The sequence below is a fragment of the Loxodonta africana genome, chromosome 9, assembly GCF_030014295.1.
Source record: "Loxodonta africana isolate mLoxAfr1 chromosome 9, mLoxAfr1.hap2, whole genome shotgun sequence".
Lineage (NCBI taxonomy): Eukaryota > Metazoa > Chordata > Mammalia > Proboscidea > Elephantidae > Loxodonta > Loxodonta africana.
The window spans coordinates 121,814,491-121,842,118 of NC_087350.1; the positions used below are offsets into that span (position 1 = coordinate 121,814,491).

Sequence of the window (27,628 nt, forward strand, 5' to 3'; positions counted from 1 at the left end):
ACTACATCTCCCGGCTTGCCCCGGGGGCGCCTAACTCACTTCCGGCGCGGCGGCAGTGGGAGAGAGGCGGCCGCAGGGAACTATATCTCCCGGCATGCCCCGGGCGCCCCCTGTTACGCACATCCTGTGCGGCGGCGACAGCGCGCCCCCGACGGCAGTGGCGGCGGGAGCGAGGCGACCGCTTAGGCCGTGTCTGGTGACGGGCGGCCGGCCGACGGGAGCCGGGGCGGGGCGGTGGCGGCGGCCAAGAAAGAGCGCGCCGCCGGCCTGGCCCCGCCCCGCCCCGCCCCGCCCCGCCCGCCCCGGTGACCTTCACGGCCTGGGCGGCGGGCGTAGGCCCCTGAGGCGGCGGCGGCGCGATGTTCGTGCAGGAGGAGAAGATCTTCGCGGGCAAGGTGCTGCGGCTGCACATCTGCGCGGCCGACGGCGCCGAGTGGCTGGAGGAGGCGGCCGAGGACACCTCAGTGGAGAAGCTCAAGGAGCGCTGCCTGAAGCACGTAAGCCGGGCCCCGACCCCCGCGACCCCAGCCGTGACCCACAGCGACCCCCGGCCGTGCCCCGACCCCCGCGACCCCCGGCCGTGCCCCGACCGCCGCGACCCCGGCCGTGACCCACAGCGCCCCCCGGCCGTGCCCCACAGCGACCCCCGGCCGTGCCCCGCAGTGTCCCCTCTGCCGGCCGGGCTGCAGCGTCCGGCCGCTTTCCTCGCCCCACAAACCCACACTTTCTAGACGGTCGTTTCCGAGCTCGGGAAGCACTTTCCCAGTGGCAGGCACACCCCGCATCCCGGGATTAGGTGCAGATCGGGAAACTGAGGCTCGGAGAGGCCCACGTACAGCGGGCAGCGGGCCCTCCTGGGCTCCCAGCGGCGCCCTTACTTGCTGCGGTGGAGGCTGGTGGCCTTCTCGGTGGCTTCCCCGCCAGCCGGGGGTAACGCTGAAGCGGGAAGGGAACCGTGGCAGAGAGGCCCCTCGGTGCGCGCAGAGCCTGCTGCCTGGAGCTCTCCCTCGGGTGGCCTGGGCTGTGCTGGCCTCTGGCCACTGGTGCCTCTGCCTGCAGCCCCTGAAAATAGCGCCCTGCCCACACGCCGGCGCGCTGGGGCTCTCCTGGCCGCTTTCAATCCATCGAGTTGCTTAAGTCTAGGAAAGGGGGCCCCCTTTTTGAAGTTTACTCACAGTGATGTAGTCATTGTATAGTTAGCTGGTTAAGTGACGAATTTTTGAAACTAGTTCTCGAAGGCTTTTGCATTGCTATTAGGCCGGCACTGTACGTGCTCACTGGGGAAGAAAGATGGAGTGGTTTCCTCAGCAGGATTCAGGTCACCTACCGAGCCTGCAGGTTTCTAATGGGGACTCCACGGGGTGAATTATGCATCTGCGTGTGTGCGAAGTCGGTGTGGCGAAGATAAAGCAGTGGTTTGTCTCCAAGTGCAAGCGCGTGTTCGGCATCACGGTGACAACCCACCACAGACAGTCCTTTTTCAATTTCCTATTGTGGTGAATGTATATACGACACGACATCTGTCAGCGTGTCCTTCGCTCCGTACGCAGGTCAGTGCGTTGATTCCATTAGTCTTGTGCAGCCACCACCCGTGGCCGTTGCCAAGCTCTCCATCACCGTTGACGTATACTCAGGGCTTCCACCAAGAGTTCTTTGGAGTCAGGTTCATGAATTGGTTTTGTCATTGTGAGGCAGGCCAGAACACTCTGCTTTCATGATCAAGCCCCCTTCTGGAATACTCCAAGGGGGCTCCAGGCTCACATGCTCAAGGAGCAGGTAGGTTTTGGCCGCTTTCTTGTTTTTTTTTTCCCCCCCGGCCCAGTCAGTGTGGCTTAGGCTTCTAGAAGGCCACCAAAACATTGCTAAGGCAGAAGGTTGGGGATTCTCTGGGCATTCAGGCCTGTCAGAGCCAGGGGTTACTGGTTGTCTAGTTGTGTATATTTTTAAAAACCTCACTGACGTGCTGTGTCCTCACCCACCTAGGACTTCAGGGATAGGGTTTGCATCCACACGCCCAGGGCCAGGATCACGGCGGGTCCCTGCAAAGAATGGAAGTACATTGTCAGTTCATAACTGTTGACCCTGGATGGGCCCGAGAAACCCACCTGCTGAGTAAGGCAGGAGTAAAGTTGGTGTGGCGTGTCGCCTAACTCACTAATGGCCCAGATTTCCGTGACCATTGTAATGTTGTTGTATGAAGGGGAACAGGACATGAGCAAGACCTGACCAATCCGCAGATGCTTGCTGGCGAGCCTCAGGAGCGCTCGGGGCAGCCAGCGCAGTAGGGGCTGCTGCTGCGGTCAGCGCTGAGATGCGTTGTCTGGGACTGTTTTGGGAATTACCCTACTCTAAGTTGAAGTTGTATTCCATTCTGCAGTCTCTCCAGGTGTGCAGGCTCTGGCCAGCAGGCGAGTTTGACAGCAGAAGAGCTGACCTGAGTTACTAAGCACAGAGCTGAGCCACCAGAAAGCATTCCCACCTCCACGCCCATCCCGTTCTGCAGGCGGAGCAGCTCTTCCCAGCCGCAGTCGGACGCATTAGTTCGAAAGGGAGAACTCCCACGTGGTGTGTGTGAATGCCACCTGAGGGTGGCGCTGCTGCAGGCAGTGAGGCTCCTCTCCTGTGTCTGTATCTGTCGCGTCAGGCCTTCCCAGGTGCCCCTTGTGCATGCTTCAGCTGGCTTTATTTTCCTCTTGCTCTTTCCCCTCCACTTTGCAGGGGGGAGGGTGTGGGTTTTTTTTGTTGTTGTTCTCCCCCCACAGTACTCCTGGGAGTGTATTATAGTAAAGAGATGGCTAGTCTTGTAGCTCTTAAATGAATTGCCTTGCCCTTTTTTATTTTTTCCCAGTTGGGATCACTTGGTGGTCTCTAGCTTCCCACGTGGAGAGGGGGAGGGGGCCGAGTGAGTCATCCTGTGTCATAGGTGGTCCAGGATTTTCAGAGAATTACCACTGTAATGGCACACACTCTTCTGAGTGTAGCAGACATTCGTGAAATTGCCAGAACGTCACGTGGCACTTGCTAGTCCCTTTCCGTTTCCTCCATCCCATGGAGGTGAATCTTCAAAAGACGTATCAGGTGTAAGCAGACTCCAGGTTACTGCTCCTGCGGGGAGGTGGGACTCCCTGGCCATGGCCGGGGTGGTGTTGAGGCTTGTCCGCAGCTGCCGCATCCTAGTTTCCTGGAAGCTTCTGCTGAGAACAAAGCACGGTGAGACCACGGTGCCCCCATTTGGCTCCTGGTGCTGTTTACACTCAGCCGAGGACTTTCTCTTCAGGAGCCAATTTGGGGATCATTTGGGAAATTGCATCACAGGCTGGGTTCTGAACTTGACGGATGAGCTAGCCCGCTACAGGTGTTGGAATTACGGGGACACGCACCCAGCATTTCTGGGAGCAGAGCCATTGTTGGATTCAGGGCCCAGGGCAGTTCTCTGCCCTGTCACAAATGGTGAAGTGGCGTCCCACGACCTGGTCTACCCGGTGTCGTCTTGGGCCTTGTTGGTTTTGCTTGAATGTATGCCTACCCCTGAAGCCTTCGTGATCCTTTTTCCCTGTTTTCAACCTTAGGTTACTGGAGATTATAGTTATTGTTTGTCATGGATTAAATTGTGTACCCCCCCAAAATGTGTGACAACTTGGCTAAGCCATAATCTCAGTATTGTGTGGTTGTCTTCTATTTTGTTTTGTGATCTGATATAATTGTCCTATGTGATATAAATCCTAATCTCTGTGGTTAATGAGGTAGGATTAGGTTATGTTTGTTACGTTAATCAGGCAGGATTAAGGTGGGATACAGTGCCCTTACTCAGGAGGAAGCCCTGATCCATGTAAAGGGAGTTTCCCTGGGGTGTGGCCTGTATCACCTTTTATCTTACAAGAGATAAAAGAAGTGAGCAGGGAGAAGAGGGCCCTGACTACCACCAGAAAAGGCAAGCCAGGAGCAGTGAGCAGGGAGAAAGGGGTCCTGAATACTACCAAGAAAGAAGAGCCAGGAGCAGAGCATGTCCTTTGGACCTGGGGGTCCCTGCACTGAGTACCTCCTAGACCCAGGGGAAGATTGATGCCAAGACACATAGAGATCTCCAAGGAACACTGCACCCACAGATGTTGAAAGGAGACAAGGACTTTCCCCCAGAGCTGACAGAGAGAGAAAGCCTTCCCGTAGAGCTGGCACCCTGAATTTAGACTTCTAGACTGTGAGAGGATAAATTTCTGTTCGTTAAAGCCATCCACTTGTGGTGTTCTGTTACAGCAGTATCGGACACCTGAGACAGTCTCAAAGCCCCAGTGTTCAGAGGTAGAGCGTCTTCCTGGGTGTCTCTCCTGCTGAGAGGACTGCAGTGGTATGTGTGCTGGTTTCCTCGGGCCTTGGTGACGGCAGGGGGAAGGTGGTGGTGGGCTCCCAGGGGGTCTGTGCCGAGCCCTGAGACGTAGCCTGTTCCACCCAAGGCAGGACTGGGGACTGCCCTGGGCCTAGGGTCACATCCCAGGATGCTGCTGCAGTCCGCTCGGTCCAGGATGTACCCCCCGCTCAGGTGCTGAGTCAGGTAACAAGTATTAGCACCCAGTGAGCGGTTTCACCCAGCTCTTTTCCTTATCTTCAGAAAACCAGAATCTAACCTCAGGCAATCAGTAACAGCAAGGAAATAGCTATTTCCCGGTTCTGCGTTTTGAAGCTTTTTTGCTAAAGCTTAAATTGTTACAAAAAATTAAACCCGATAGTTTTTTCAGCTCGTACTCCCTCTCAGAAGTGTCTGTGGAATGTTTTGTGGCATATACAAGTGCAGATTCTGGCTGGGGGAGGGGGCTGCAGTTGACTCAGTGGCCCCGTCGTTTGGGGTCATAGGATATCCCTGGCAGGTTTCTCTCCTTGTGGTCTCTGCACAGTTTCATTCTGCCTTGTGGTCATCTTGCAGAAACTTAGTTCCTGAACTTGGGTTACAGTTTGTCCAGTGTGTGTCTCATAACCCCTGTTGTCTCACCTGTCCACCTGAGGAGAAGACTTGGCGGCCATTTGATTGTGGCACTGCAGCCACCAGGTGAGGTACCTCATCAGTGCTCGGGTGCAGTGCCCAGTTTGTGTGTGTACCCCACGAGCCAAGAAGTGAACACGCACCCGCAGGTGTGTATGCATTTACACACTGCCTCTGTGGCCACCTGTCTGAATAGACTGCAGTGTGAAGTATTTATAAAATTCAGGTTCAGAGTGGGATGAGGGGTGGGAGCAGAAGCCCAGCAGCCTCTTCTGGCCATGGACTCTCAGCCCCAGGGAGGGATTTTGCAGACTGCCCTTGCCAGCAGCGGCTTTCCTAACTGCCGATGTGCAGAGAAAGGAGTGCTCTTCCTGTGTGTGACCCAGTGTATTCTCCCACCCTCGCCAGTGAGGCCCTGGGCCTGGGACCAGCTGTGGTTAGTGCTGTTGAGAGACTCGTGGCCAGGCCTGTGCAAGGTGCTGGGGTCAGTGCCAGGGAGAGGAGGGCTGCCTTGGGTAGTGATCAGAGTGGCTTCCCGCTGACCAGCCCAGTGCCTCAGCTCCTGAGGGAGCTTCTTGGTGCCAGAGTCCCAGTGACTTACTGCTTCCCAGCCTACTGACATTGCCCCAGTCTGGAGCTGCTGCCACGGCAGGCCAGTGACCAGTCCCTGGTGCATGGCCACTCAGTGAACTGGGTGCTGGTGGTGTGTGTGGCCATGCTGCACAAAGGAGGACATCGAAGCAGACTGGTGGTGCTCAGGATGAGCCCAGCGCACAGGCAGGGATGGCACGGTCGCTGTCTGTACCGTCATGGTGCCGTCCACATCTGCGAGGTCTACGCAGAATGGTGTCCGCACAGGGCGTTCATAGAACTCTTGTCCAAACGAAAGGAACTGACCAGGCGCGGTGATGTCTGCTCAGGAGCTGTGGACGGCTGTGAGGACCTGGCTGAAACCAGTGTCCTCTGCCAGCCAGCTACCAGGGCTCTGTTGTAGATATGCATTGCCGCTATAACAAATACCACAAGTGGATGGCTTTAAGACATTCAAGTTTATTTTCTCACAGTGTAGCAGGTTAGAACTCTGAATTCAGGGCACCATCTCTAGGGGAAGGCTGTCTCTCTCTGTCGGCTCTGGAGGAAGGTCCTTGTCTCTGAGCTTCTGCTCCTAGGCAGTCTTCATGTGGCTTGGCACCTCTCTTCCCCCATCTCCACTTGCTCACTTGGCTTGTTTAATCTCTTTTATGTCTCAAAAGTGAATGACTCAAGACATATCCTATGCTAATCCTGCCTCACTAACATAACGAAGACTGCCCATTCCCAAATTATAACCACAGGCACAGAGGTTAGGATTTACAACATGTATCTTGGGGGAACCTAATTCAATCCATAACAGACTCTTATTTGGAGGGGATCTCACAAGCCGTCTGCTCTTGGCTCCTCTCCATAGTTTGAAGTCAGTGGCATTGAGCTGGACTCTGTTCCCAGGCCATCTGTGAGCTCCTGTCAGGGTAGGGTGGGGGAGGCGTGGTAGCTGTAGTATGTGTGTGGAGGGGGGGATGCGCCCCTAGTTTGGTTGTGCAGCTCCGTGCTGCCCTCCACATGTGTGGAGACTTTGGTGCCTGCGCTCCCACTGCTCTTCCCCTCCCCTCCCCTGGTACCACGGGCTCCCGGGCCCTGGTGAGTGAGACGCGGGGCCCCTTGCGGAACTGTCTGTAGCTGCAGCTGTTTCTCAGTGCCGTTCCCGGGACTTTGCTGGGGTTTCAGTGGCCTGGTTCCAGTCTCCTGCTCTCTGCTGACTAACCGGCCTTCTTTCCTGGCTCTCTCCGTCTTCCCTTCGTGTCTGCAGAAGAAAGAGAAACGCGTGCACGAGTCAGATTACCAGGAAACAGTGGACGTGCTGTTTTTATCTAAAGATTACTTTGCAGACCTTTTCCAGATGGAGGAAGTGATTCGTGCTGCCACTAATTATCAGTGGGTATTGCAATCAAAGCCGTGAACCGATTTCAGGAGTACCTGCAGCTGATGGGGGGCCATCGGGTCGGGCGTTAGGCTTTCTGCTGGCTTCCACCACTGAGACAGGAGCTCTTTGGTTTAATCTATGCTTTAATTTCTCAGAGAAAAAACTGGTGAATTCCTGCTGTGGCTTGAGATGTCAGGTACTATATCATGAGTATTACAATTTGTTTATTTTTTATTTTGAAATATGTTTATGTGATTTCTTTCCCTAGTGTGCACATGGGAACCTAGAAGACCCCAAGAGTGTAACGCATCATAAGTTAATACATGCTGCTTCAGAGAGGGTGCTGAACGATGCCAAAACTATCTTAGAAGAGAATGTTCAAGATAAAGGTAAGGGCACTTCACGGCCCAGCTTGGTTGGCACCTGTGAGGTGGTGAACTTGACAGGTGAAGCCCCCTCAACGCTAGGTCAGCGTCCTGAGTGGACTTGAGCAAGGAAACCAGATCAACTGAGAGTGTTTTATTTTTCCTTTATTAAAAAAGAAAGTTTGCATTATGGAAAGTTTGTGAAAAGCGGCAGAAACCACAACTGAACAGACAGCCGACTTCAGAGAAGCTGAACGCAAACTTAATTCTGTTTCAGGGCAAAGGCAGGGGCCCCGGAGCTTCTGGAGGTTTTGTTTTTAGGCTGGTTGTGTCGTGACTGTGGAGGTTTTGGACGGCATCGTCAGACGTCCTCACAGTCCACTTCATGGCTTCCGGTTGTGTGTCTGCAGGGCACGTGGGGAGAAGCCTCAGCACTCTGTCTTCTTCAAGGGATGATTTGAATTCTGGGGTCCCTTTAAGTCATCTGTCGCGACACTGCTACAGGTGTGAACAGACTTCCCTTGAACACGCTCAACCAGGCTCAAAACCGGTGGCAGGAGATGACCGCTAGTGCCATGGTGGTTCAGTGGGGAGGTCCTGCCTTCCGTGGGGGAGACCAGTCGGTGCGCCTCCACCTGTCAGGGGAGGCTTGCGTGTTGCTGTGCTGCTGAACAGGTTTCAGCAGTGCTTTCAGACTAAGCCGGACTGGGAAGAAAGGCCTGGCAATCAGCCAGCAAAAACCCTAGGAGTCACCGTGGTCCAGGGCACAGCCTATCATGGGGATGGCGTAGGACCAGCCAGCATTTCATTTTGTTGTGCGTGGGGTCACCTTGAGTTGGGGGCCGACACGAACACGTGGACTAACCAGTCTCAAGATTTCCAGCTCTGAGGTTCACGACCAAACTGCCAGCCTCACAGACTTCCAAGCTGAGCCCACTAAAATGATGCCACTTTTGAGACTGTCCCCCCCGTCTGCACAGTTGTCAGGGCTGCACGCTGTGTGCCTTCTGGTCATGTCGCCCACAGCCTGGCTCTTGTCAGGCCTGGGAACCTTACTCTGGACATGCTCCAGGGGCATGAGTTCAGGACTGTAGAAGAGGGGCCACGGGGAACCCCACCTTTTGTTCCGGTCATTTCTCATCCTTATTGCTGTTTCATGGATGTGAAGCCTCAGCCAGCTTGGTAGATGTAACTTATTTTTTGTAGATGTCTTACTGCTGATAAAAAAGCGGGCCCCAGCTCCACTTCCGAAGATGGCCGACGTCTCTGAGGAAGAAAAGGTGAGTTCCCAAATGTGGAATTGGAGATCTTTATTGGTAAAAGTCTCCTACTTCTGAGACTTTTAATGTTTTACTTTTTAAGGAGCATTCTGTACTCCAGTTGTTCCCAGACCCACCATACATAGTTTTTGAATGGCAACCTGGCTACAGTTGACGTGGCTGCAAGGAGTTTTCTGTCATGGCTGGACCTGTTTAGGTGACACTGCTCCTGGGCCCCCATCATGTGGCCAGCGCACAGTCACACCGGGTTCTGGGTTCCGCACAGAGGAGAGCCAGCGCACTCTGGAGTCTGGGTTTCATGCCTTCAGCTGCCATCAGACCTCCCTGGGGATTTGCCTGTCCCCCCGCCCCGGCCCCGGCTCGGCTGGTATCTAAATCACTCTGACAGGAAGTTGTCCTGAGAGCACCAAGCCCACCACACAGAGCAGGAGCATGAGTGCGAGGGGAGGGGAGGCCCCACGTCGCCCTGGCCCACACTTGGCGACAAGCACCAGCTCACACTCACCGAGTGGCTCGAGCAGCAGTGTTCCCTGTGTCGTCTGCTCCCAGGATGAGGGGGTGTCCCTTGGGGTTTGCCTAGTGGCTTGACTTATATAATCTGCATCTTTCCTTTAATTTAGTTACCTTAGTGGTGCAGTGGTTAAGCGCTCGGTTGCTAACTGAAAGCTCAGTGGTTCGAAGGCCCCCGCCACTCTGTGAGAGAAAGATGTGGCAGCCTGCTTCCATAAACCCTGTGGGCAGTTCCACTCTGTAACGAGGGGTCACTGAGAGTCAGAATCGACCCTACAGCAACAGGTTTTGTTTTGTTTTGTGTAGGGTAGCTGGGTAGTTTGTTGTTTAGTAACTGGCCTAAAAGCTCGTTCTTTATTAAGCTTCGTTTACGAAGCTCATGCGCACAATGTGAGATGTGGCGTGGTCTCTCTCTGAACCAGACCACATGTTCGTGAAGCCCATGGTCACAGGGTAAGGCACGTGTGGGCAAATGCAGTCCCTCTGCTCTGAGCAAGCCCTCCTCCATGTGCCCAGGTAGAAAGAAGCGCTCTTGTAGAAGGACATGTATGTTAATTTAACAGCTCCTTCTTTACTGGTCTCAAGAGGGCAGTTTCTTACTCCTGCTTTGAAGCTCTAGGGAGAAAGTTCACCCCAGAGAAAGAAGATCAAACTCTCGGGGCTGGGCCCTTGGGCTGGATCGCAGGGTGAGCTATTTTAGGGTCTCATCCGGGACAAGTGAGGCAGGTGTGCCTCTGGGTTTCAGTTGCCATATCTGCAGCCACACCTGGCCACAGCTCGGGCATGCACACGGGCACACCACCCCACCCACCCCAATCTCCAGAAGCAGATCTGGGCCTGCCTTCCCAGCCCTGAGTCAGGCGGTTTCCGAGAAGTGCGGTTTCCGAGAAGTGCCCGTAGCAGGGGTGGGGATAGGCAATTCTCAAATTACAGTGTGACCATTGGTATTCAGACTTAAAGGCCAGCGGCCTGCCACTTCCTGGAGTTGGGACAGGACAGAACACAGGGGAGCCAACGCGGTGCACCTGCGTTTCCTCTTCACATGTCTGCAGAGTGGAACGTTTACGTGTGGTCTGCAGCAGAACTGTCAAGCATCAGTTCACGTGTGGATGGCTTTCTTGGTTTTTAAATCAAAATAGCACATGTATTTACATTGAACAGTCGAACGGTGCTACAGGTCTTCTAACGACCCTTATCGTCCTGTTCTCCCTGAGGCTCACTCCCTGAAGGCACCATTTGTCTGTAGCTCCTAACTGTCTCTTCAGCTGGCCGGGTTTCTGCTTTGTGTGCGGGTGTCGCTGTTGGTTGAATTAAAGCTTGAGATTCTGTTGCCTTCTTATTCTTGATGTGGAGGTAGCTCTCTGACTTCTCCGCAGTCCTCCCTCCCTCTGTCCTTTGAAATTTGAGAGGTCCTAATGTTGGCTAAAGAAGGATTCAGCGTCTCTGTTAGAATCGTTATGTACGTCTGCTTGCTGCTGTGAGCAGCGCATTGAGATGACCTATTCTTCACTACCGATGCTGTCGAATCAGTTCCGACTCAGCGACCCTATAGGACAGAGTAGGACTGCCCCATACGGTTTCCAAGGAGCAGTTGGTGGGGGTGGGGGGGGCAATTCGAACTGCCGACCTTTTGGTTAGCAGCTAAATGCCTAACCACTGGAAGTGACTCGATGGCAACGGACTTATTTCTTATTATGGAGCCTTGGTGACACGGTGGTTAAGAGTTCAGCAGCTAACCAAAAGAGTGGCAGCTTGAATTCACCAGCCGCTCCTTTGAAACCCTTTGGGGCAGTTCTGCTCTGTCCTAGAGGGCCACTATGAGTTGAAATTGACTCCATGGCAACAATTTTTTTTTTTTGGTTAGTCTTTATTATGTAGCCTTGTTTTCTTCTGGAGTTAATAATTGCCTCAGTGTTTTGTTGCTTAGCTTTCTATACGCTTATCACAAAAATTTCCCCAAATTTCCAAATTCTTCCATAGAGTTGATAAGCCCCTCAGAAAATGTCACACATCAGGTTACCTGCAAATTCCTTTCTTCTTGGAGATGTCTCTCCGGGCACCTCTGGCCCCCTCCTCCTCCCATGGCAGCTGCCTTCCCGCCTACTGCACAGCCTGCGTTTTCCTGCTTCTCCCGTGTTGGCGTCCTCTAAGTCTGTTCACTTTCTGTGGCTTCCTGACAAATTGCCACAAACGTATCAGTTTGAAACAACACTCATTTCTCAGCTCGTGGTTCTGTAGGTCAGAAGTCCAGGTGGGCTCGCCTGATTTCTCTGGTCAGGGTCTCGAGGGCTTTTCTCTGGAGGAAGGGTTGTTCCCAGCCCAGTGCAGGCCCATGCGTGGTGTCCTGCGGCCACAGCCGTGGTCCCCAGGGACGGTGCCTGCTCTCTACCTCCACTTGTCACTGCACGCTGTTCCCGGTGTCAGGCGGGAGAGAGGGTGGCCTGTGTGTCACGTCCAGCCGTCTGCATGTAAGGGGCCCCCCGCTCACGATGGGGGCATAGCTCCAGCTCCCGGCTAGAGATTGGGTTTGCCACCACGTGTAGAAAAGAGGCTTCTCGAGCGAGAGCTCTTGTTTGTCACTCCGTGGACCTGCCTTGGAATGCGCCTGTGTGACTTCTGACTTCCCCACCCCTTTTCACGCAGATGAAACAAGACCAGACAACCCCAGACAGAGATGCTATATTCCAGGCAACAGCCGACCTGCCCTCCCACAACATGGACCGGGCCGTGGTGCAGACCAGCGTGCGAGATGTGAGTGGTCCAGCTGAGGGCGCTGTCCCTCTGTCAGCGCGGCCACTGTGGCCGGGGCTCCGCGAGGGCACTGAAGAGTGCTTGTTAGCCGGGCGAGGGCATACAGGAATGCTACTGCTTCTGTAACTCTTCTGTAAATGTAAAATCATTTCAAAGTAAAAAGTTTTTGAAGGCAAGAATGAAAAGGTCGACACTGTGGGGACCTTGCCAGTGTTTTGGTAGAAACTGTCGTTTGTGTAGAAATCCGAAGTCTCCCATTACTTTGGGATGGCATGTTCTCAGTTAGAGGGAAACTGCTCCAGGTGCTCCCTGGGCTGGCCCAGAGTGACAGGCTGGCAGTGTCATAGAGGCCGAGGGCTGGCCTTTGCCTGTCTCTGAGTCTGGCCTCATCTAAGAGCAGGGTTAGGAGCCCCCGCTCTCCCTTGGATCTCTGAAACATTCTGCAGAGGCCGTCCCTCCTTGGCTGTGTGTGTTGGGCTCCAGTGTTTTTGCCCAGTGTGTTGTCACACTGCGTGCAGAATGGACTTCACTTGGTGGCCCGTGGCTTGTGTGGGAGACAGGAGAGCTATTTGATCCCCCTTCTCCGTCCACAGAGCCAGGAGCCCATCCGTGAAAGGGTTTCTTCTCGTTGAGAAGATGGGTTTGTTACAGAAGGCTGAGTAGGTCTGTGTGGTCCGTCAGATCAGAGGCGGGGTCTGTTTCTCCAGCGAAGCCAGAGGAGAGGTCTCGGCTTCCTCAGCAGCTACTGGCCAGCCATTTCCTCCTTGAGCAAAGGGCCGTGGGTCACACTGCTCCTGGGATTGTTAGCAGGCTGCCCAGTCCGCTTGGTGGGCCACAGGACCCTATGTGCATAGCCCCCCGCCCCCCAGTTATCTTGTAGGAGTACAAGACCATGTCGAGGAAGGCCGTATACAAACGATTGATCCCAGCACATAGAGTTAGCGCCGAGCCCTGGGTGGGCTTTCTCTGTGGTGTTTAGCTAAGGCCTCTGGGAGGACGGGCACTCAGGCCACGTCCACAGGTGCCTGTGCTGACAGAACCTTCCGGCCGCCTGGTCTGTGCCCTGCCCCAGAGAGATACGTTTGGTCACTCCTCCCTACTGTCGCCCTCTTCCTCAGTGGAGCCAGACTTTCAGGAACAAAAGGGCAATGTAATGCCATAGAGTTCTGGGTCAGGAGGGTGGGTCACACAGTTTGTTGGGCACCTAGAGGAATTACCTCCTACTTGCTTTTTCTTTCCCTGCAGTTCCAGACAGAACTCCGGAAAATATTGGTATCTCTCATCGAGGTGGCTCAGAAATTGCTTGCACTGAACCCTGATGCCGTTGAATTATTTAAGAAGGCAAATGGTATGTGCAGACCTCAGGCCGACGGCTGGGCTGTATGCTCAGGCCCCACTGATCCAGCCCTATAGACCCTGTGAGTCCCCATGGCGCTCAGCATGGGAGCTGGGCAGGAAGAATCCTTTCTTTTCTACATTTGGGTGACGCAGGTTCATGAACTGCGTATCCCATCATTCCTTGTCTATGCTAGTGAGAGCTGATGGCTGCATCTCCGCTTTCAGAAGTTTAAGAGAACTGTCAGGAGCAGGGCGGCCGGCCCGGGGAACTCAGAGCACCTCACAGAGCTGGCGTGGCACTGCCCAGTCCCCACGAGCTGTTTGTCTCTTGCCCACAGCCATGCTGGACGAGGATGAGGAGGAGCGAGTAGATGAAGCCGCCCTGCGGCAGCTGACAGAAATGGGCTTTCCAGAGACCAGAGCCGTAAAGGCCCTGCGGCTGAACCAGTACGTCCCGGCTCCCTCCCTGCACCAGTGGCCACCGGTCTCTCCACTCCTGGGGGGGCTGCCCTAGCTCCAACTGACTCAGTTCTGGTAGGAGTGGGGTTTAAGGAGGGCCCTTCAGCACGTGCACAGGTTAGCTGCCCTCGACATCTCGGGGTTTTGAGAGTTTAAACGTCGCTGACTGGGAGGTGATGCTCTGATATGGCTCTGAGTTCCCTCACAGCTGTCGTTTTGTAGGAACCCAAGTTTAAACCTGTGCGTAGCAGGGACGTCCACCACAGGGACCGCTTTTCTGTCCTGTATTCAAGGCACGTGTCCTGTTACCTTTAACAGTTTTCTTTAGGAGCACGTGTGTAGGTCCTTTGTATGATCGTATAGAGTGCCCTGTGGCGAATCGTTTGTTTAGATCTATAGTAGCCCGGGGGCCACACTCTTCCCCGGGTTAGGACCCTGTTCGCTTTGACCCCAAGCTCACTGTGAACCTCACATGTTCAAGTCCCTGTGCTTAGCCAGTGAATGGCTGTCTCTGTTCTGGCCTGGGTGTGGGGTAGTTTGAGTCAGGGCCAGTGCTTCAGATATACCTGTTTTAATCCTTAAATGATTTGAAGAGTCTGACTGTGCGCTGTCACCGGCTAACGCTAGAAAGGATGTTAAACAGAAGCATCTTTGTGGGGCATGCACAGGAATCGCGAGGCACCCCCTCACCAGCCTGGGGTGCTGGAAAGAGTCTCTTGTTGCTTTGCAGCATGTCAGTGACACAGGCCATGGAGTGGCTCATCGAGCACGCAGAGGACCCCACCATAGACACACCTCTACCAGGCCAGGCCTCACCAGGCACCTCGGAGGCCACCGCCACCTCCACCGAGGCACCCACTGGGACGAGTGAGGGAGAAGAGGAGGTCAGAGACGAGCTAACGGAGGTCTTCAAGAAGATTCGAAGGAAAAGGGAATTCCGGGCAGATGCGCGGGTATGTGTTTTCGGACTTCTGGCGTGGAGTTGCTGTTTTCCCCTTGAGGCTGCGCTGTGCAGGTGAAGTCCGAGCCACATGGCTGACCACAGGCCTGAGTCGGCCACCATTCTGGCCAAGGCTGGATGGATGAGGGCTTACAGACAGGCCTGGAGGCCTCCTGGGATTCTTAAGTTATACTCACGTGAACCCGGGTGACTGTAATTCCCTGTAAGTGGTTTGTGGGCGTGTCTGTCATCTCTGGTGCCCTTTGAGCTGTAGCCCCTCTCGGGCTGGATGAGTGCAGAGACTAGAGCGTCTCTCGCTGCTTCAGTCACCCTGAATGGGGAGAGAGACCACTGCCCGGGCATTGACCCTTTCACTGTGGTGTCTGCAGGGTCTAAAAACCTGGGGTCTGGTTTCCTCTGTGGTATAGCTGGCCAGTTGAGGTTAGTGTGCATTTCCACACCCCTCGTCATTGTTACCACATTGCTGATGTTTTCACATCTCCCCGTTCTTTCTTTGGAGTCCCTGGGTAGTGTAAACAGCCAAGCGCTCAGCTACTAATCGAAAGATTGGAGGTTCAGAGCTACCCGGAGGCACCTCAGAAGGAAGGCCTCATGGCCTACTTTTGAAAAATCAGCCACCAAAAACCACGGAGTGCAGTTCTGCTCTGATACACGTGGGGTCACCGTGAGTCAGGACCGACTCGGCGGTGACTGACTGTGGCTATTCCTTCTGTACCGAATTGTTCTTCTACTAGGGTCTCAGTTCCTTCCTTTATATACGGAATGGTCCTAAACGTGCTTATATTTTCTTTCAGATTATAGGTCTCTTAGCTCAAGGCTTCAGGGCTCGGATCAGGCGTGGTCTCCCGACTCTCACTGTGCCGTAGATGGTTTTCTCAGGGTTTAAGACGTCCCGCTGTGAGTTCAGCGGTGGGCACCCATGTGGCCCAGGGTGTCCCCGGGTGACGCTGAGTGCATCTCGGTGGGGCTCCTGGGCTGCCTGCGGAGACAGAGCCTGAGCTGGGACACTCTCTTCTGGCCTGTCCTTGTTCAGACCTTTTGCAGGTCCTGGCCTTACTCGAGGGTGTCGGTTCTGACCTCCCTCCTGTGGGCCCAAGGTCCACCTTCTGTCTACGTGGGGCGTCGGAGCCCCTGCCCCCAGGGCAGCCCTCTCTCTGCACGTGTGCTTATGGGCTAGCTTTCTGTCCCTGCTTTGCTCTTGTCCCCTCAGCATCTCCCTGTCCGGTGAGCTCAGCTCTGCACTTGGAGGTATTCTCGTATTGGACTCAGCTGGTCGAGGTGTGGCGGCAAGTTTGTCGCTTTACCTTAGTCTTCCACGTTTTGGGAGCCAAGCCTGGATCTGGTTTGGGTCCCATGTTAGGGTGGGGCGGCATCCCTGGGTGGGTCTGACCCTCCACAGTCTGGTCTGCACTTGTTGCCCTGGCCCTGCACATCTCCTTAGGTGCCGGACCTGCGTTTTGTGTTTTTATTGTCCTCTTAACCGTGTGTCATTCTCACCGCTCTTCACATGGTCGTTTTCCTAAGATACTTCTCTGTTACCGTTCTTGCCCTTTCCTTTTCTGTTTTAGAAACATTCCACAGACTTTCTTCTCTTGTAACAGTTGTAGTAGAGAATGCCAGGGTTTGAAGGGCTTATCAGATGTGGTTTCTGTAGCAGGCGTGACATCAGCAGCAGTCCGACAGGATCAGAGTGTTCGCTGTGTCACAGGAGAGACTGGTGGGGAGCACAGCGTGGACTGAGCCCAGGTGGCCTTTCCAGCCCTTGTGCAGCCTGCCCTCTCTTGCCATGGGCAGAGGCAGAGGAAGCTTGTGGCCTAGAGGTGCAGGAGCCTCTCCCAGGCACTGACTGTTACAGCCCTACCGCCACAGAGCGGAAGGAAGGGCAGGGAGCTTCTTCCCAGGGAGAACCTCTGGGAAGCATTGGGGGTTCATTTTCTGGGCTAAGGCAGAAATGAGACAGAATGGCTTTCATTGAGACGAATAGAAAAAGCTGTCCTGTCCTTGGATATTGCAGGACCTTCCAGGCTGTCTTACGTTGTTCAGATAACACACTGCAGCACAGCCAGCTCTTCTGGCATTCGCTGACTGAGCTCCTGGGATTAGGTTAGATGGGGCCCAGGAGAGCAAACGAGGCCCTGAGCAGAGAACACTGGCTCCAAACCAGCCACTGTATAATCTGGGTCCAGTTCAGCATCCCCCTAGTGGCCACCCCCGGGACATCTTTGAGACATGGACTGTCCTCACTGACGCAGGGTGGAAGTGTGTCCCATAGCAGGTGTGGGGTTCGTGGGGCGTCTGAGTTACCTACACAGGACCCGGCAGAACTTGCCAGTTAGCGGTGACAAGAAAGTCGAAACAGGAGCGGCTTCTGGGGACCTGAAGAGAATGATCTGAGCTTCAAGGGATTAAGAGAAGCCTTGAAAAACCGATGAAACCGTTAAATGTTTCTGCAGAATGGGCCATGAGGCAAAGTCTGTGAGGCGAACATATTTTTACCTTGTTATCGTGGTTTTGGTCCTGAAAGTGCATGTTCTTCCCCAGAACATCGATGGCTGTCCTTTGTTCACGCTAAGAACTAGCATGTGTTTACAATTGGAGCTTAAGTTTTATTAAATATTTGATTAAAAAAAAATAATTTCAGTTTCTTTTTTTTTTAAAAGATAAAATCAGAATAAAGCCCTCCCCCCCTTTTTTTACAAATCACTGTGGTGTTTGGTCTGTTTAAGTTAGATTTATGTATGTGGCCTTTTCTTCAACGCTGCTTGTTCATGGATACCAAGGCCCTCAGGAATCTGTTTCCATGTGGTTGCTGAAGACATTTTTATCCAAAACTTCAGTGGACAGGCCTGAGAGGGTTGGAAGTGATCTGGCTGCCCATGTAGCAGCGTGGTCAGTGCACCTGTGGGCAGGGCCTTCACCCCCAACCTGGCTCCTGTGGAGCTGCCTCCTCGAATGTACCTTCTGCCTTCATGTGCTGCAGGCCAGGCCACAGCCGCACACCTCCTGGTCTCCGGAACAAGTGCGCAGAATGTTGAAAGCCCACACACGTTTCAGTAGAGCTGGAAGGAAACGTAGTTGTTTGTTTGTTTAATTGAACTTTAGAGAAGGTTTATGGAATGAACTAGTTTCTCATCAAACAATTAGTACACACATTGTTGTATGACATGGGTTAACAACCCCAGGACATGTCAATACTCCCCCTTCTCAACCCTGGGTTCCCTATTACCAGCTTTCCTGTTCCCTCCTGCCTTCCAGTCCCTGCCCCTGTTTTGTTCCATGGGCCTGTTCAATCTTTGGCCTCATTACTGAGCTGAAAGAGTGTCCGGGAGCCATACTCTCAGGGTTTCTCCAGTCTCTGTCAGGCCAGCAAGTCTAATCTTTTTTTTGGAGTTAGAATTTTGTTCTACATTTTTCTCCAACTCTGTCCAGGACCGTCTATTGTGATCCCTGTCAGGACAGTCAGTGGTGGTAGCCAGGCACCATCTCGTTGTACTTGTCTCAGTCTGGTGGAGGCCGTGGTAGAAGTGGTCCATTAGTCTTTTGGACTAATCTTTCCCTTGTATCTTTAGTTTTCTTCATTCTTCCTTGCTCCCAAAGGGGTGAGACCAGTGGAGTATCCTAGATGGCTGCTCACAGGCTTTCAAGACCCCAAACACTACTCACCAAAGTAGAATGCAGAACATTTTCTTCATAAACTCTGTTATGCCAGATGAGCTAGATATTCCCCGAGACCATGGTCCCCACAGCCCTCAGCCCAGCAGTTTGGTCCCTCAGGGAGTTTGGATGTGTCTGGAGCTACCATGGCCTTGCCTTGTACAGGTTTTGCTGGCTTCCCCAGTGTTGTATACTGTCTTACCCTTCACCAAAGTTACCGCCTACCTTTTGTCTATTAAGTGTTTTTCCATCCCCACCCCTTCCCTCCCTCTTAACCATCAAATAGTGTTTCTTTCTTTATGGAATCCTTTTCATGAGTTTTTACAGTAGTGGTCTCGTACAACGTTTGTCCTTTTGTGATTGACTTATTTCACTCAGCGTAATGTCCTGTGCTAAGTTCCTTTTGTTTGTGGATTTCTTTTTCATTTCTTTTGTTTTTGTAGTTTTTGTTTTTATTGAGACTTTATGTTTTTCTTCTTTATTTTGATGAGTAGGTTTGTTAACTCTTTTTGTGGTTACCTTGAAGTTTACCCCTATCTTCCTAGGTTTGAACCAGTTTATTATTGATATCGCGCTTGCCTTCCTTTTCATTAAAGAGTTGTATACCTATACTGTTTATGCCCTCTTTTATTGTTCTGACATTGTTGTCATTTATAGATTAACCTCTGGGGTTCCCTGTTCCAATTGCTTTGGTTTGGGATAGCCCCTGAGAGTTCATTTCCTAGGTTGGTATCTGGTGGGTACAATTTTGTTTCCTAGATTCAGGCTGTGGTCTGACGTTGTTTGTTCTCAGACCGAAGGACTCCCTTTAATAATTCTTGTTAGTTTGGTTTGGTTTTTATATATTCTCTTAATTTCTGATTATTTGGAAATGTCCTAATTTCATCATCGTAATTACATGAACGTCTTACAGGGTGTATTATTCTTGGTTGGCAGTGGGTTTTTCAGGGTTTTGTATGTGTCATCCCATTGCCTTCTTGCCTGCATGGTTTCTGCTGAATAATCAGAGGTTAATCTTGTTGTTTCTCCTCTGTACGTGACTTTTTGTTTTTCTCAAGCCACTCAGGATTTTGTCTTTGGTTTTAGCGAGTGCAATTATGATATGCTTTGGTGTTTTTCTTTTGGGGTCTATCCTATATGGGGCTTGTTGAGCTTCTTGGATCGTCAGGTTTTCATCATGATGTTAGGGAAGTTTTCTGTCAGCAGTTCTTCAATGATCCTCTCTGTGTTTTCCGTTTTCTCTCCCTGTTCTGGAACTCCGATCACTCACAAATTTTTGCTATTGATTGTATCCCACATAATTTCCAGGGTTTCTTCATTTTTCTTCCTTCTTTTTTTCTGATTTTTCCTCAAACAGAGTTGTATCCAAGTATTTGTCTTCAATTTCGTTGATGCTCTCTTCCATCGTTTCAAACCTGCTCCTTAGCCCTTCTACGATACTGTCATTTTCTGAAATCTTATTGTTTATCTTTTGGATTTGTAATTGTTTTTGTATGATTTCTAGTTGTGAATTTATTTTGGCATTTTGTTCCTGTATTACTTTCCTGAATTGTTGCATTTTTTTGTCTGTATTTTGCATGAATTTGCCTGCCTTTTCCAAAAATTTATCTATTTTTTCCTCATTTTTGTCTGCTTTTTGCTTCAACTCTTGGATTGCTCTGAATATTAGAGATTTGAATTCCCTGTCAGGTAGTTCTAGTGCCTTAACTTCTACTGGAAAGTCATCTGGTGTTTTATTTTGGACACTTACTGGACCCATCCTGTCTTGTTTTTTTAATATGTTTTGATATTATCTGCTGTCTTCAGGACATTCAGTAGTTATGTCTTTGTTTCTTGATTGTAGGTTTGTTTTGTCCTGCCTTTTTGTTATATTTGGTTATGTCTGAGCAGGCAGTCTGTGTGTTCTTTGTTTGCTCATCTGTAGTCACACTACTTTCCACCTTCTTGTCCAATGGGCAGGGCCAGTCACTCAGCTATGATACAGCAGGGGAGGTCCAGCTGAAGGGGAGGGGCTGGGATGGGTTGTTTGTGGCACATACTAGGGCCAACAGGGGGAGCCAGGAATCAGTGCTGGGCAGGTTCCAGTAGGCCTTCCCTGTGCTGCTTGGGGGTGTAATGTTCAGGGCATGGTGCAGGAAGGAGGGGTGAGGTTGTGATATGTGGAGCTAATAGGGGTGTGGGAAAGAGGAGAGAGGGGAGAGAAAAACAGGAGCCAAAAAGCAAAGAAAGAAAGAAAAAAGTGCTAAGGGAGCTTGCTATTGGACTGGAGAGATGAGAAGCCGAGAAATGGAGAGAAGCAGAAAGGGAAAAGAAAGAAAAAAAAAACTAGGTAAGAATTTGGAAAAGAGAAAAAGAAAAGAGTCCCAGGGTCCCAGCAGTGGAGCTGCTAAGACTACGGAAGTGGCTACCAGGCTGCGCAGTATAGCCTGGCTAGAGGGGGTATAGATGTCACATAGCACCAGGTATTCAGGAGACAGGAAAAGAAGGTACGTGTAGAGAGACGAGAACTGAGAAATGAAGACAGACAGAAAGGGAAAAAGAGAGAGGAAAGAAAGAAAGGGGCGGGGAGAAGAGGAGAGAAGCGGAGAAAGAAGAAAAAAAGAAATGCTCCCAAGGATCCCACCTACGAGGCTCTGCAGATTGGGGGAGTGGCTCCTAAGCTGTGCAGTGCAGCCCGGCTAGAAGGGGGTCCCAAGCTGCAAAAAGAAAAAAACAAACAGAACAAAGTAAAACAAATCAAAACAAGGAAAAAAAGCCTCAGGGCTCCCACCAGCATGGTGTCGCAGGCCGGGGGAGTGGTTCCCCAGTTGACCACGGCTTCACAGCCTTTCAAGAAGGAAAGATGGTGCACTGAGCTAGGTGTTCTGGAGGAAGGAGGGGGAGGTGGTAGGAGCCACAGAAGAAACCAAAAGAGACAGAAAGAACAAATACCAGCTCGGGTGCCCGGCCAGTGTGGGCAGGGTGAATCCAAGCAGCCTGAGGCCAAAGCAGTTGCCTGCTGGCCAAGAGACTGCAACTGGCAGGAAGCAGAGGAGGCCAAGGGTGGGGTGGGGGGCTAGGAAGCCATATGTGGCTTTTTACAGTGTGCTCTGTCGTCTGCTGGGAACTTGGTGAGGCTGCTTTCCCGTATTCCCTGTCTGCTGATCTCAGACTTGGGTGGGGCAAATCCAAGTGGCAGGGACGCTGTACTTCTTCCCAGCTGACTGAGCCACTGTAGCCAGCTAAGAAGCTTGGAGGTAGAGCAGCGGGAAGAATGGGAGTGGGAAAGCGTGTATCACTGGTTACCAGGTGTTCTGTCTTCTGCTGGGAGTTCCTCAAAGCTGCTTTCCTGTGCTCCCTGTCTGCCCATCCCCAGCTGGCGTCCAAGACGGCGGATCCGTGCTATGTTAGCTGATGGGGCCCTCCACATGTATCTCTCCTCACTCTCCATCCTCTACCAGTTTCTTATTCCATTCAGTGCTTGGCTGAGATCGATCTCTTTTCATTTGGCATTTCAGGTTCCAGGAATAACATTTGTCCCTGTTTTGCTTAGTTTTTCGAGTCCTTGGTGTGGAGGGATGGCATGGTGCTTCTGTCTATGGCGCCACATTGGCTGGAAGTCAGGAAACATAATCTTGAGGCAGAAAATCCAGTGATGTTATGTTAAAATGCCTTTCGCTAAGATGCTGTAATGAGAAGCAGCTCAACCCCATACCAGATGCCTGACTGGTGAGGTTTGCCACCTGGCTTCCTGAGCGTGGCCCTGAATGGGGTGTGTGGTTCTGCTTTAGGCCGTCGTTTCCCTGATGGAGATGGGGTTTGATGAGAAGGAGGTGATCGACGCTCTCCGAGTGAACAACAACCAGCAGAATGCGGCCGTGAGTACGCGGCCCTGGTCGGAGTCCCGTCACAAGTGCCTGCACGCCTGGCCGCTTTCGTGTGCATTCGGCTCTTCTGCTTGTGAAGCAGCACAGGAGGGTGGAGGGCTCAAATAGTCAAAATCCTAAAAATGCGTTATTTGGCTGAGAGAGTTCTGGGCTCTCTCTTCCTAAAACAGCATACGTCCCGTGTTCATGTGTGCGTGTGTGGTTTGTTTCTGTGTGCTTGCTGGCTCCTGTTCTCCAAGCACACACTGGCCTCTAAGGGGCAGTCTGCTGGGCTGGACTTGGCAGTGGGCTTGCTGTGCCACCTGCTCGATGACTCAGCTGGCTCAGCTCTAGCTGCTGGGTCTGTCCTGATGACTCCGTCCTGCCCGGGGCCGCTCCGCAGGGACAGGCCTGTGGGTGTCTGGGACTGTTGCCGGCGCTCCTTGCGCCGTGGGGCTGGAGAAGTCGTACTGCCTTTGAATGGCGGTGCCAGGGCTGCTGAGGAGGCCAGCTCAGACATTCACGTCACCTGAGCCTGGGCCTGGGCGTGTTTTTACGTGGCCATCTCTCACGCTAGAAGAAGTCCTGGGGACCCGGGGAGTGAATGGAGAGGCTGGGGCCGGTGGCGGGCAGTGTGATGTTCGCGGTGTGTCCCGGGAAGGAACTCACCGCCACTCTGACGTTCTCGCCTTTGCAGTGTGAGTGGCTGCTGGGGGACCGGAAGCCCTCCCCCGAGGAGCTGGACAAGGGCATGGACCCCGAGAGCCCCCTCTTCCAAGCCATCCTGGACAACCCTGTGGTGCAGTTGGGCCTGACCAACCCTAAGACACTGTTAGGTACGTGCGTGTCCTCCACACGGCTCAGGGCGGGCCCGTGGCTAGCTGGTTCCTGACCTTGACAGGCAGGTGGGGTGCGTGCTGGTGACACTGTGTGCGGGGAGTCTCCCCCGTACAGCTCGGTGTGCTTCAGTGTTGTGCCTGCCTAAGCCACTGTGGGGCCCTGGCATCAGGGCACAGGCTCACCTGTCCGAGGGGAACATGGGGTTAGACTTTTACCCTTGTGTTTGTATCGGACTTCTTGGCCATTTGTTTGTTTTTATTGTGAGGTACGTATGCAGCAGTGTTTCAAGCACGAACTCTCCGTTTCCCAGTCTCCCCAGCCTCTGGGTGGTTGTCGGGCACCGTCAGGTCGGTGCTGACTCGTGGTGGCCCCGTGTGACGGCAGGACTGCTCCAGAGGGCTTTCTAGGGTGTGATCTTTATGGCAGCAGATCCCAGGTCTTTCTCCCTTGGAGCCACTGCACGGGTTCGAACTACCAACCTTTAGGTCAGCAGCCGAGCTCCTAACCGTCGCACCACCAGGACTCTGCAGCCCCTGGTGACCACTAATAACCTCATCTCTGTCTCTGCAGTTGTAGATGTTTCATGTAAGTGAGACTCACAGTGTTCGTCCTCTCACGGCTGACTGACTTCACTCAGCATCACGTTTTCTGAGTTCATCCGTGTCGTAGGATGCGTCAGGACTTCATTTCTCCTCACGGCGGAGCATGCCATTGCAGGCCACATTTTGGTTATCCGTTCACCTGTTGGTGGGCATTTCAGCTGTCTCACCTTTGGTTGTTGTGGATAGTGCTGCAGGGAACGTTGGTGTACAGCTTTCCGTTTGCATTCGTGCCTGCATTTCTGGGTATATACCCGGTAGCGGAATTGCTGGCTCATGCAGTGGTTCTATGATTAACTTTTTTTCCACAGTGAATGAGAGTTCCACTTTCTCTACGACCGTGCCAGCACCTGTTGTTTTGATCACTGTCATTCTAATGGGGCAAGGTAGCTCTGTGATTTTATATGACCGCAGTGCGGTGAGTTACTTCATGTGGCCCTTTTCGCCATGCGTGGTCTTCTGACTCCCGCACGCTGATTGGGTGGGGCAATGTAAATACTGTGTTTGTGGCTCGCTAAAGGGATTGGACAGCCTGCTAACTGTGCAAATAACGTACATGGTACTCTTGGGGGGGTGGGACCCTAACGAGGGATTGGTCAGTTTAACAAGGGCCTACAGTGAGTGTGCTGACCCACGGAGGGAGAGAGCTGAGCGGCTTTGGGCAGGAGGCTTGCTGGCAGAGTGGGGTGCTGCTGGGCACTTACTGGTATAGCTAAGGAGCTTTACAACACTTGACCGAGTTGGGCAGAGGCCTAGGGGCCAGGGCCAAAAAGAGGCCTGCCTGCGGGCACAGCTGAGAGAAAGCTGTCCTGATCAAAGAACTGCACCCTGAGTCATTCCTGATCCTAAATTGTAACCTGTTGCTTCCTAATAAACCCCATAACTGTGGGTGTGGTCTGTGAGTTCTGCGTGGCCACTGCAGTGAATTAGCAAACCCAGCAGAGACATAGAGAGTGCTGCGGGGGCAACGGCTGGTGTCCGAGTTGGTAGAGAAGGTCGGAGAGAGGAGGTGCGTCTTACCTCTGCCTCATGGGAATCAGCCTTGGGCTGATGCTGACGGTGACTCCCTGCCCTTCTGAAGTTCGAGGAGGTCCGATGCCGTGACGCCATCTTTACAGTGACATATTTGAGATGTCGAAGTTAGGACATGCAGAAAGAGAGTCCCTCTTCAGATGAACAGTTGTCCGTGGTGTCCCATGTAGCACCTTTTTGTATCTTCTGGTTCAATCCTTCCATCCTTCAGAGTTCATTTCGGCGTTTGTTGGGAGGAAATGGGATCAGGGTCCCAGCGCTGTTCGGGGGCCATCCTTTCTTGTCTCCTGGGTCTGTGGTGCCACCCTTCCATTCTGTTTCATTCTCATATGACCAAGTTGTGTTTTGGCTTCTCTTTCGGGCTTTTTTTTTTTTTTTTACATTTTAGGTGAAAGTTTATAGACCAAATTAGTTTCCCATTTGATAATTTATACACGAATTGTTTTGTAACATTCATTGCAGTCCCCGCAATGTGTTAGCACCGTCCCGCTTTCCACCCCGGGTTCCCCATTTCCATTCGTCTGATTTTTTTCTTGCCTGCTCACCTTTGCTTTTGGGCAGGCAATGCCCATTTGGTCTTGTATACTTGGTTGTTCCAAGAAGCACGTTCCTCACAGGTGTTATTGTTTTATAGGCCATTGCTTTGAGTCAATTCCAACTCATAGCGACCCTATACGACAGAGTAGGACCGCCCCATAGGGTTTCCAAGGGACGGCTAGTGGATTTGAACTGTCCGTCTTTTGGTTAGCAGCCAAGCTCTTAACCAATGACCCATCAGGGCTCCTTGTTTTATAGACCTATCTAATAGTTGGCTGAAAGGTGAACTTCAGGAATGGCTTCAGTTCTGTGTTAGCAGGGTATCTGGGGGCCATAGTCTCAGGGTTTCTCCAGTCTCTGTCAGATCAGTAAGCCTGGTCTCTTTTTGAATTTGAATTTTGTTCTACATTTTTCTTCTGTTCTGTCTGGGACCTTCTGTTGTGATCCCTCTCAGAGTGGTCAGTGGTGGTAATCTTTCTGGCTTCCTAAGCTGGTTTCAGAGGGTTTTAATGAGAACAATTCCAGGGGACTGTTAGGGCTGGGTGTTGTCACCCGTGAGCCCAGCTAAAGCCTGTTGTCACATGTGCACTGAGGCTGGTCTGGTCTTCTTCCACCCCGAGTAGCAGTGGATTCCTGTGCCACGTGCTGTCGCGAGGCCTGTGAACATGGTACCACTTTCCTGACATGGTTCAATGTCTGCCCATGTGACAAGGCCCTGTGTAAGGCCGCGTCCCCTGCGTAAAGTAGCCGACCCCTGCACACGCCCTCCATGTTGCTGCGTGCGTGGGCAGCCCGGCTGCTTGGCCAGAAGGCACCTCTGCTTTCTGGGGAAATAGTTTTGTAGAACTGTTTAGAAAATCAAAGTTATCATTTTGAATAAGTGCTTAGTTAAACTTTTAACGTGCTGGTTTTTAACCATCTCCCTGTGACTGAGCGTTTAGGTTTTTCCAGTCTGTCTTGCAGCAGCACCTTTGCCCCTGGTCATTCTGCACCTGGTGATTTTGTTGAGGGGACTGGAGATGCAATAGCTGGTCACAGGTCGTGGCTGTCAGGCTCCTGATTGCTGTTGCCAGGTCGCTTTTCAGAGTCTGTGGGCCAGCCAGTTACACCCGCCTCACCAGCTGGATGGGCGGCTCAGACATGGACAGCTGGGTGAATCTCAGGAGTGAAGACTGCCACGCATAAGTGGTTTCCGTGTGAGCCATGCACTCACAAAGCCGTAGGGAAGGCCGTCTGTGTCTACACTCACAAAGCCGTAGGGAAGGCGGGCTGTGTCTACACTCACAAAGCCGTAGCGAAGGCGGGCTGTGTCTACACTCACAAAGCCGTAGGGAAGGCCGTCTGTGTCTACACTCACAAAGCCGTAGGGAAGGCCGTCTGTGTCTACACTCACAAAGCCGTAGGGAAGGCCGTCTGTGTCTACACTCACAAAGCCGTAGGGAAGGCCGTCTGTGTCTACACTCACAAAGCCGTAGGGAAGGTGGTCTGCGTCTATGCTTATAAAGCCGTAGGAAAAGGTGGTCCGAGTGCATGCACTCAGGAAGCTGTAGGGGAAGGTGGTCCGTGTGTGCGTTCATGGCCAAGTTTGAGGAGGGGAAGGTGGTCCACGTGTGTGTACATGTGTGGCTAAGTTCGAGGAGTGGAAGGTGGTCCATGTGTGTGTACATGTGTGGCTAAGTTCGAGGAGCGGAAGGTGGTCCACGTGTGTGTACATGTGTGGCTAAGTTCGAGGAGCGGAAGGTGGTCCACGTGTGTGTACATGTGTGGCTAAGTTCGAGGAGCGGAAGGTGGTCCACGTGGTGCGTGGCTAAGCTTGCAGAGCGGCTGCCACTTAGCCTGTCTTGCTCTGTCTCCCCACAGCATTTGAAGACATGCTCGAGAACCCACTCAACAGCACGCAGTGGATGAACGACCCTGAAACAGGACCTGTCATGCTGCAGATCTCCAGGATCTTCCAGACCCTGAACCGCACGTAGTGCTGCCTAGCTGCTCCCTGCTGCGGTGGCCACCGGTGGAGGCTCAGAGCCGGCGCTTCCTCACCGCTTCCCCGGGCGAGAGGTCCTGGGGGGTTCACTGGTAACAGAAGAACCAAGGGCTGCAGAGACCCTTCAGCTCAGCTGAGGGTGCATGCTGCGGGGAGAAGGGCCAGGAGGGTGGGGCTGCAGAAACCTCCCTCCCAGCCTTGTCTGGACTGCTCAAGGTGGCATCTGCTCCCAATTTTTAATCTTCCTGCTTAAAAACCTTCTATGATGATAGTTTGTAAGTCTGCGTTTTTAGCATCTGACGGTGTTTACAAAAAGTGACCGATGTTTCACTAGGAAGTTGAACGTTCGCCCCTCTCCAGAGAGTGTTCCCTGCCGCCCCCGGAGGCTGCCTGAATCCAACCTTAGGAGTTTACATTAGCATCCACTTGTATGAAAGAAGGCATGTTTCAACTCAAAGTGTTCATATCAGACATACTAATTTAAGTAGAGTATTTCATAGGTGATTTTTCTTTAATAAACAATTGCTCTTTTTCCAAT

General features: G+C 52.5%; 1 protein-coding gene across 1 annotated transcript; it reads left to right on the plus strand.

Annotated features, from left to right (window-relative positions):
• Window positions 1-303: 303 nt before the first annotated feature.
• UBAC1 (UBA domain containing 1) lies at window positions 304-27,628 on the plus strand. Its single transcript, XM_003422795.4, has 10 exons — window positions 304-497; window positions 7,204-7,324; window positions 8,507-8,580; window positions 11,734-11,841; window positions 13,087-13,189; window positions 13,518-13,626; window positions 14,369-14,591; window positions 22,024-22,110; window positions 22,796-22,934; window positions 26,967-27,628. The coding sequence occupies exons 1-10, from the start codon at window positions 360-362 to the stop codon at window positions 27,080-27,082; spliced, it is 1,218 nt and encodes a 405-aa protein (XP_003422843.1). The 5' UTR covers window positions 304-359; the 3' UTR covers window positions 27,083-27,628.